The 10,596-nt window shown below is 31.9% G+C and overlaps 1 protein-coding gene across 1 annotated transcript in view; it reads right to left on the bottom strand.

The window, feature by feature from the left end:
• The window catches only part of LOC106467211 (tensin-like), a 60,170-nt gene that overhangs the window by 11,221 nt on the left and 38,353 nt on the right, over positions 1-10,596 (bottom strand). Inside the window, exons 19-24 of the mRNA XM_022395347.1 lie at positions 9,872-10,013; positions 7,063-7,114; positions 5,313-5,467; positions 4,722-4,808; positions 3,484-3,609; positions 1,011-1,103 (exon numbers count right to left, since the gene is read on the bottom strand). Coding sequence (XP_022251055.1) covers positions 1,011-1,103; positions 3,484-3,609; positions 4,722-4,808; positions 5,313-5,467; positions 7,063-7,114; positions 9,872-10,013 — 655 coding nt within the window. The remainder of the gene's footprint in view (positions 1-1,010; positions 1,104-3,483; positions 3,610-4,721; positions 4,809-5,312; positions 5,468-7,062; positions 7,115-9,871; positions 10,014-10,596) is intronic.

A 10,596-nucleotide genomic window follows, 5' to 3' on the forward strand; every position in this document is an offset into this window, starting at 1 on the left:
GACCCAAGCACAATAGTGATATTGTGTTTTGTAAGAAGTAACCAGAGCAAAATGTAACATTGTGTTTTGTAAGAAGTGACCTGAGCAAAATGTAACAGTGTGTTTTGTAAGAAGTGACCCAGACACAATAGTGATATTGTGTTTTGTAAGAAGTGACCCAAGCACAATAGTGATATTGTGTTTTGTAAGAAGTAACCAGAGTAAAATGTAACATTGTGTTTGTAAGAAGTGACCCAAGCACAATAGTGATATTGTGTTTTGTAAGAAGTGACCCAAGCACAATAGTGATATTGTGTTTTGTAAGAAGTGACCTGAGCAAAATGTAACAGTGTGTTTTGTAAGAAGTGACCTGAGCAAAATGTAACATTGTGTTTTGTAAGAAGTGATACGAGCACAATAATGATATTGTGTTTTGTACAAAGTAACCAGAGCAAAATGTAACAATGTGTTTTGTAAGAAGTGATTGAGCAAAATTGTGATTTTTAAGTTGTGTTGTGATATTACCAGTGCACATTTTAAACAGACGTAACACAAGAACTTAGAAAAAAATCATGGTGGCGCACATTATATGTATCATCCTGTAGATAAAAACTTAAAATATATATATAATTTTTATGCAAATACAGATATACTGCCTTTACTGTTACCAGTTTCTTTGGTTGCTCAAAGCTTTTACCATAAAATACATGTTTTTTCTAATTTGAGTATGGTTTTGAAGTATAATGGTGTGTAATGCCAAACTTGACAATGCATATAAAGTGAATGGACAATAAATGTATTATTACATCACAAGAAAGTTTGCAAAAATTAAATCATATTATTATCATTATAATCTATCACATAGTAATGAATCACCACCAATATTAATTACCAAGCACTAAGTAATTCTATCTTACTATTCATTCTTCACCAACTTACATATTGTGACAAAAATGCTTATTCTCTAATTGTCTGGCCTAAATATATATAAAGTATCAACTGTTAACATTTAAATTTAACCTACAACTTACCAAAGACAGGCTCATTAGGACAGCCCTTCAGTCTAACACCTTTAGATGTTGGCTCTATCAGAAAGTGTCGTACCAGTTCGTTTGAGCTGTCCCCTATAAATTGGGAAAACAAAGCATTGAATTTATGTTGATTTTTCAAAAGCACGTCAAGTATAAATTAAACTTACAAACAAAGGTTACATTTATTCCACAAGTTATTCTAATATAGAAACAAACTCAAATATTTAATAAGTAAAAACAAGTTATGAAAATTTAAGATATAATGATTAGTTCCGATATTATAATAACAATCTATTCATGACTTGTTTTCTTACATTAGAATTACTATGCTACCTTTGATCTTTTAAGCTTTAATATAATTTTAAGAAACTTTACGAATTGTACAAAAAAAAAAATGTTCAGTGTGATATTATTTGGTTACCCTTACTGTTTTATAGCTGCCTGGATATAAAGTAGATTACATTAATTTCAATTTTTATTGCTAATTATCAATGAGAAATTGGAAATACAAAAGACATACTGTTAAAAGGATATATAAAGTGGGTACATGTATATTTACATTATTAACAAGAGGGAATCCTTAATAGCCACAGCACGTGAAATTTTTTTAGGCAGGATTAGAGTAAATTAATAAATGACACCTTTTTTCCTTTTTATTAGCTATATTTTTATGTACCAGCAATACCAAGCATGGGACGTGAGTATACCCAATTTAATTTTATTACTCATCAGGATCTCTACCAGCCTACCCTCAAATTGAAATTCTTTTAGGCAGGATTAGAGTTCATTAATCTACGAGACCTTGGACGTGGTCAAATACATCAATATAAAGGGTTTGGCCTCCTGAGTCCAAAACTGTAATTAGATCACAAATTGGTCAAGAGATGATGGAGCTCTGAGCTAAAATTTTGTACTTGAAAAACTCAGAGCCATTCCAGGAGCCGCTATGCTGTGGCCAAAAATACAATCAAATCCACTTACTTCAGTCTTGATTTAAATATTATAAAACCTAGTCTAATGAACATATGTAATTCTTTAATTATAACCTAAATGCTCTTCTAAAATAAGTCCACATTTGGTAAATAGAGATCCAGACTAACACCTCCTTATGCAGGTATATTGACTTAACACCTATTCAAGACAAACGCACAGGACGCATATTATACCTGGTCTAGTGGTTAGGGTGCGTGACTCATAATCTGTGGATTACAGGATTCGAACATGCTGGCTTTTTCAAGCATGAAGGAGTTGTAATGTTACAATCAATCCCACTATTTGTTGGTAAAAAGTAGCCCAAGAGTTGTTTGTGGATAATGTTGGCTAGCAGCCTTCCCTCTAGTCTATCAGTGAAACTTAGGGATAGATAGTGCAGATACCCTTTGAGTAGCTTTGCACGAGTTTTAAACAAACAAACACACACACAATAAATATTGGAATACATCTAGAAAAGTCAGAATTTTGAAAAAGGTTTCCTTTGGCAGTCAAAATATTGGGCTGCTTTTCTTTAATTTTAATATCTTTTGGTTTGTATGTTTTTAAATAATTTCAGCTTAATAAATAAAGTAGTTCTTGATATTTAGATTTTAATTAAATGCATTAAAGTCAACATTATTTTAATAGGACAGGATACCCAGTAGTGTCTGCTATTGCCGACACTACTAATAATAAAGGTTAAATTCACAAATTTACAGGCTGAAATTGACCAAAATACAAGTTATTCATAGCAAAATCTCTGTTAAAGCGGTGCTATGATATAACTGATTAAGACCTATAAAACCAAATATGGGTATATATTTCAAATATAATTGCTTCACACCTTCTACCCAACAATTTAGATAATTGACAGTATTCATATGTCACTGGCCACAATAAGTGCTTCATGGCACGTGTATGAGAGCTACAATTAAAAACTGTAACAATCTAGGTACTGACAGTATTCACGCGTCACTGGCCACAATGAACGCTTCATGGAACATGTATGACAGCTACAACTAAGAATTGTAACAATTTAGGTAACTGACAGTATTCATCTGTCACTGGCTACAATAAGTGCTTCAGGGCACGTGTATGACAGCTACAACTAAGAACTGTAATAATCTAGGTAACTGACAGTATTCACGCGTCACTGGCCACAATGAGTGCTTCAGGGCACGTGTATGACAGCTACAACTAAGAACTGTAACAATCTAGGTAACTGACAGTATTCACGCGTCACTGGCACGTGTATGACAGCTATGATTAAGGATTGGAATTTACATTTTAAATGAGGAACAAAAAAAATTCTATTTCTGTAAATATACATTTTATCAGACAAATACTAAGTAAAAACAAGCTTTTATGGGCAATTACTGGCTCTTTGAGCAATTATACATGTTTTAAAGATTAAATTTCTGAAGAACAGGTTTTAAGGGTTTTCTTGGAGGATTACAAAAATAAAAACATGCATACTTATGTAACTGCTTGAAGAACATACCTGATTTGTTTTGAACATTTGGTGGGGGTATTGCCACTTTCAGAGCAAGACCAAAGGCTCCAGGGAAAGAATTACTGTCTCGCACCACAAAAGTACCAGGAGGCTTGTCTTTCAATATGTTGATAGCTACAGAAATAACATATATATATATATATAAATACAAAGTACAAGCAGGTTGAAATTTCAATATACATATAGCTATTGTTATAAATTTCAAAATAAAAACATGTACTAGTAATGAATTTGAAACTTGGTTTTTTAGTAACTCTCATATAACTTGTACATGTATTCTTCAGAACTTATGTGTTTAAGTTGTTTTTTTTTTCTATTTCAGCACCTTAATTGAGAGTAGTAACTGGTACTTGCATTAAAAATGATATGGAAAGAAAACTATGTAATACAATTACCCTATAAAACATCAGATTTTTTATTATTAAATGTCAGTATTAAAAGATATGAAGATTCTCTGTGGGTTAGATATACTGACAGTCATATAAATTACAACTTTTTTACAAGAATATTATGATAAACATAAATTTCAGTTGTCAGGAAAGTAGGCGTTTTCTTCTCCCCAAAAAGGCCAAATAAAAATAAATATTAATTTTTAAGGCTAGTAAGTGCTGTAAATAGAATTTGGCTTGAATTCTTTGTTTCTACGCTATACAAATTCTGCATTTTGATGGTATATATATAATTTCAATAAAGAACTATCTTCGTATTTTATGTCAACAGAAAAAAAATACTTATTTTCATATATATGTTACCTCAAATTAAATATCAATGCCAGCGTTAATGTAAAGGAACAGTAAATAATTCATAAAACTTTTAACAATATTGCTTTATATAAGTTTGTTTTCAATTTTGAGCAAAGCTACACAATGGCTATCTGCGCTAGCCGTCCCTAATTTAACTGTGTAAGACTAGAGGGAAGGCAGCTAGTCATCACCACCCACCGCCAACTCTTGGGCTACTCTTTTACCAACGAATAGTGGGATTGACTGTCACATTATGATGCCCCTACGGCTGAAACGGTGAGCATGTTTGATGGGACGGGGATTCGAACCCGCGTCCCACAGATTGCGAGTCGAACTCCCTAACCACCTGGCCATGCCGGGCCTGCTTTATATAAATGCATTCTGACTGTTGAACTAAATTCATACGATGTTATTTGAATTATTTCTGCACCTTAATTAACATGTACTGATATGTGTCTTTTAATTAGGAATAAGGACACTTACCTTCTTCTCTACTGATGTTTGGCTTGTACCAAAATTTTGATGTATCCTTTACGAAGACTGGATGGTGAGTAATAACTTCTGAGGGTTCTGGGTAAAGCAAAATATGAATTAATGCAAATATTTCATACGATCAGAGATCTTTACTAACCTTATAACTATTTCTTATTTACTAAATAAAAATGTATAGTTTCTGTAAATGAAGATATTACGTTCTAAGCTGAAAGATCCAATCTAAGTAATGATTTTTTGTTACACTCTCCATGCAACTGATTCCGCAAAATGCCCTACACAGTAGATTGAAAGTGTTAACTACTGAGGGAAACTTTCTGTATGTTTAGTAACTTTAGCAACTATGTAAGATATAGAAAACAAGAAAAAGGCTGTTCATAGACATTAATTTATTTACTGTATATTTCATTATATAAAATATAATAATTTCTCATTGGAATATATATATATTCTATAGAATAGCTACAATAAAAATATTTAAACCTGATCTTTCACCTTACTCATAAACAGACTCAAAACAAACAAAAAAGCAATCCCAATTAACTGTTTTCCCGAATACTGAGGTTACAGCTGGAAAAGTACCTGTCAGAGATAACATGCTGGATCGACGAGATTGCCCAAAATACACTGTTGGTGAACTCTGTCCATTAGCAGAGTGAGGGCCAGTGCCAGGCTGAACATTAACTAAGTCTTGTCGTAGGGTTTGGAAAGTCGCAGGAGATGGGCTTCTATCTTTGCTGGATAAACATTTAATGTATAAATTGTAAGAAAATAGACATAACTATATGTCTTTCTATTAAAAACTTTAAGGGATACAGCAACATGGCTTTGGAATTAATACTTTTGTAATTATATTTTCAAAATTGTTACTAAACATTCTCAATAAAAAAGTTCAAAAATTTTAGATTCTAAATTTTAATATAATGGGTATAAAGATTTAAAAGCATGTTTAATAAGTGTTGTTCAAAACCAATACATAAACACTGGTGTGTACTAAACATGTGTGATATTTTATTAAAGAACCAAACCTTACTGCTGAGTGACTAAGAAGAAAATGAAATATGAAACCACCTGGAAATAATCCCTACCAGGGATTATTGGTACATGTACTGGTTGATGAGAATAAATTAAAAGAAGAAAGAGGAAGAACCAAAAAAAAACTCAAACATTTCAAGATTTTGATACAAACTAAATAATAGTTCACAAATTCTAAACAAAATTTCATAATAATTCATGATAATTGAAGTCATTAGATTAAAAAATAAAATTTGTCTTGTTTGTAATTAAGCACAAAGCCACATAATGGACTATCTGTACTCTGCCTACCATGGGTAATAAAACCCAGTTTCTAGCATCGTAAGTCTGCAGACATACCACTGTACTACTGGGGGGCAAAAAAATTAAAACTTCATTGCTCCAAGTATTAACTACTGGTGGAAATATTTGTCAAAATGTTTTGTTCATTTGAATAATTTTTAAAACTCCCTGTGTTGGCAGAATTCTATTTCTAATAACTAAATGTTGACTAGAATCTGTTTACTCAGCAAATGTGAATAATTTATCACTTCAGTAAATGAAAGTTAATAGTGAAGGTAAAGGGTTAACCAGGCTGGATGTGACTTTTGTGATAAAGCACTTCAACTATTACTTGGAGATCCCGAGTTTAAATATTAGTCTTGTAATAGGTTTTGACAGTTAAGTAAAATTATTATTAGTTGGTAAACAATCTTAAATTCATACCTGTAACTAACAGCAGAACCTGAGGACCATCTCCTCAGTGGAGTTAAGAAAGAATATTCAGATTGAAATCCTCCTGCCCTTTGGATAGGTCTTAAGAAGGTAACACATGCAAGGAGAGGGAGGTTAAGCAGTTGATTTGTTAGTAGACGAAAGAGACTTGTAGGAAGGTAATTGTACATATTAAATGTTCAAGTAAAACAGTTTTTTTGTAATTCACAATATTAAGCCAAAAAGTGATGAGAATAACTTGTTCACATGTACCAGTGATAATCAAATAATAAAAGACTCAATGAACAGATTAGCTGGGTGTTTACAGCAATAGATGTCATTTCTAAATAAAGGAAATGCCCCTGTTAACAGATACAGCATTCTGATGTTAATTTTGTTTAGCAAAGGTGAATCTGAAGCATGAAAAACCAGCACAATAATTCAATAATGGTATACTAACATAAGAACATAACACAAAATTATTTAAGCTTGTCACAAAGCACATAGTTTAAGAGCAAGAGGATGTAAAGGTTCAATTAAACCTTGAAACATGAAACTGTCACATAATATGTAATATACTTTTGGAAAAATGGTAATTTCTCACCGGGATAAAGTTGGACTTTTGGGTGGAAGGCCTGCACCTGGTGAAGGAGATTCTGAAGAAAAGACCATTTTAATGTATCAACTGCTGCTATTAGATGTAGTTTACATTTATAATTACAGTTCTTGACTTTTCATGCACGAAATACAATTCAACTTGTGCTCAATGCATTATATTGTACGGAAATTACAATATTTTTACTGAATATAATCAAAAACCCACATAAAAACAAAACATGAAAGGGAAAACATTTAACAATTTATAGTATTAAACATAGAAAAATGTTTAAAAGAAGTATTCAAAATTGAGGTTAAGTTAAATTGGCATTCCTGGGTCACAAGTTAATGGAAGTAATCTATTAGCTGTACTTAATAAAATGACACAAAGAATACGTTTATGTTGGTGTGGCTTATTTAAATGACAGATAAGATAAACATTAACTCTCCTTTATACATTAACCTACAACTTCAGAGTCAAAGCTTTTGGTTGAGCTAGTCAAACTAGTGTTGAATTAGTTTTTTCTTTCCATCTAATTAAACTTTCCTATAAATTATTTCTGCTAAACGTAATGTTAAGACATTTTTTATATTCAATCATATATTTAGTATTAATATAAATATACATTATAGACTCTATATAAATAGTTTTATATCCTGTAGCTTTAATTTAAGGAAACTGAAATGGCAACACAAGGTCAACAAGATTATTTTTTATTTTTACTAGTTGCATCCATAATTATGTGTTACAGATACGTAACATATATATAACTGTTGATTTCACGATGTTTCTCATCTGGTTCTTTTTCTCAACTTTGTTTTTAATTAGTTGGCTTTTATGTGTCAAAAATGAATAAATGTATGGAGAAATAAAGTGAATTTTAGTCAAGGATTATTTCAAAAATCTTACATTCTTTATTTAAACAGTGATACCTGTGTAAAGTCTGAAACCCACAGGTGAGATGAGATTCAACACTTACTTACTTACCAGACAGGCCAGAAGTGCATTATCTACCAATTAAACCACACATACATATATATACAGAATATATTTTGTACAGGAAGTTTTTATTCGTATTTTCAAGGTATCAAGATGGTAATTTTGATAATTTATAATTATGTTTTATAGATTGAATCAATATATCAACTACTGCACAATCAATTAGTTCACTTCTGTGTAACACAAAAATCCATTCTTTTACTAAAGAAGCAAATCATAATATCAATAAAAAGAAGAACAAACATAATCAAATTTTAGATGCAAAAGCAGTTTGGTCTGAAGGTTGGCCAGACAAACATTTTGGGCTTAATGTATCATGATTATCAAAAACTGTAATTAGATGGTGTCAGTGGGGTGGTTTTTATGCAAATATTCAATTACATAAATGAATGCTATCATTTAATAAGAGAAATAATTAATTCATTACTTTACAATACAAAAAAAAAGAGTAATGTTTGACTAAAACGTTTTATAAGTGCAAAACCACAATTACAGTAAAGTAATAATAATAATAAAAAAACAACAACTATACAATTGCTTGAAACTAGAAGATGAGGAATCCCACAAGAACAAGAACATAAAAAAAGACTGTATCAATTGTCTCAAAATGGAGCAGTGTGAATGAGATTACATCAAACTGCCAGAACAGGACAAAAGAAACAATCAGGGCCTAATTGTACTGAGAAAAAAGGGAAGGGAGAGAGATTAGAAACAACATCAATCACCTTCCTAACCAGCCCAAGTCTTAGGGAGGAAGGAAGAATCTTGGAATAAAATCAATTTGTCCCCTGATGTAAAGAATGTGGGAGCCATCCAAGGCAAAAATATAAGAGTACTGTCTCATGTAAGCAAGAAAGAAGAAGAAAATATGTCTAATAGAAAGATGGTACAGGAAATGTATTCAAAAGTTTAAATGATGAACATTTAAGAGTCCCGAGAACTAAAGATGTTAGGAAGATAACTGATCAGAAGAGACCAGTCTGTAAGAAACAGAAAAGGAAATGGAGAATAACAAGGGAAAAAGATGGAAGGTTGTCGACAAAGCTGCTCTGTAAACAGCAATTGCAGAAACTGATAAACTGCCTTCAAAAGGCCAAGAAGAAAAAGAAATAAGGTAAGGAAGAGTCGGTTAACCTGAATGAAGGGAGTGGTGAATGGGCAAACATTGATAAACACTGCAAGTGGATGATTGGTAAATGCAAGCAAGAAAACATGGTATATTGTGAGAAATACAGGTTTTGAAAAGTGACATGTGAAGATGATGGTGTGGAATATTGTGGTGAAAGATGGATATCTGAAAATGATGTAAAAAGGATTTCCATGAGGAAAGAGATTGAGGCTCTTGGATTGCTAAGAGGTGAAAGAGCATAAACCATGAATAAGCTGACTAAAGAGGAACAATGATAAGTACCTGGAAAGGGGTGCTGTGAATTAAAATGAATAATAGTTTTTGAAAAATTTTTTAACACTAATATTTAGTGATATTTCATAAACAGATGTTAATGATCAATAATTATGAAAATACAGTTTGTAGTCAAAACAGTCTATATTCTATATTTTCAAGTTTGATTACAGAAAATAATGGTTTAAATGACATTTATATTTGTCCTGACCTAATATTTTGTATGATTATTATATATTTATCTACATACCATAAATTCAACTTTTTTTCATTTTATACTATTACAATGATAAATCTATACACAGTTACTAAAAGCATTAAATTTGCTTTGATTTAGATCAAAATGCCTTCTTTTAATTCTGAAATAATTATACATATTTTAATATTATATTGAAATTTGTAATGAGTTCCAACCTTGGTTAGCATAAGGAGTCCTGGTTCCAACGGGAAAAGATGGAGTAGCTGGACGATCTCCAATCCTTGTAGGACTTTCTGGGGGACTTGAACTGATCACTGAGGGGGACCAGGTAGGAGGACCTTCAACAATACTTCCAGTCTACAATCAAACATATCTCATTAGATGTTGAACTGGGCTCCAATCTACAATCAAACATATCTCATTAAATGTTCAACTGGGCTCCAGTCTACAATCAAACATATCTCATTAAATGTTCAACTGGGCTCCAGTCTACAATCAAACATATCTCATTAGATGTTGAACTGGGCTCCAGTCTACAATGAAACATATCTCATTAAATGTTCAACTGGGCTCCAGTCTACAATGAAACATATCTCATTAGATGTTCAACTGGGCTCCAGTCTACAATCAAACATATCTAATTAGATGTTGAACTGGGTTCCAGTCTACAATCAAACGTGTCTCATTAGATGTTCAACTGGGCTCCAGTCTACAATGAAACATATCTCATTAGATGTTCAACTGGGCTCCAGTCTACAATCAAACATATCTCATTAGATGTTCAACTGGGTTCCAGTCTACAATCAAACGTGTCTCATTAGATGTTCAACTGGGCTCCAGTCTACAATCAAACATATCTCATTAGATGTTCAACTGGGCTCCAGTCTACAATCAAACGTGTCTCATTAGATGTTGAACTGGGTTCCAGTCTACAATCAAA

The sequence above is a fragment of the Limulus polyphemus genome, unplaced genomic scaffold (genome assembly GCF_000517525.1).
Source record: "Limulus polyphemus unplaced genomic scaffold, Limulus_polyphemus-2.1.2 Scaffold2529, whole genome shotgun sequence".
Taxonomy (NCBI): Eukaryota; Metazoa; Arthropoda; class Merostomata; order Xiphosura; family Limulidae; genus Limulus; species Limulus polyphemus.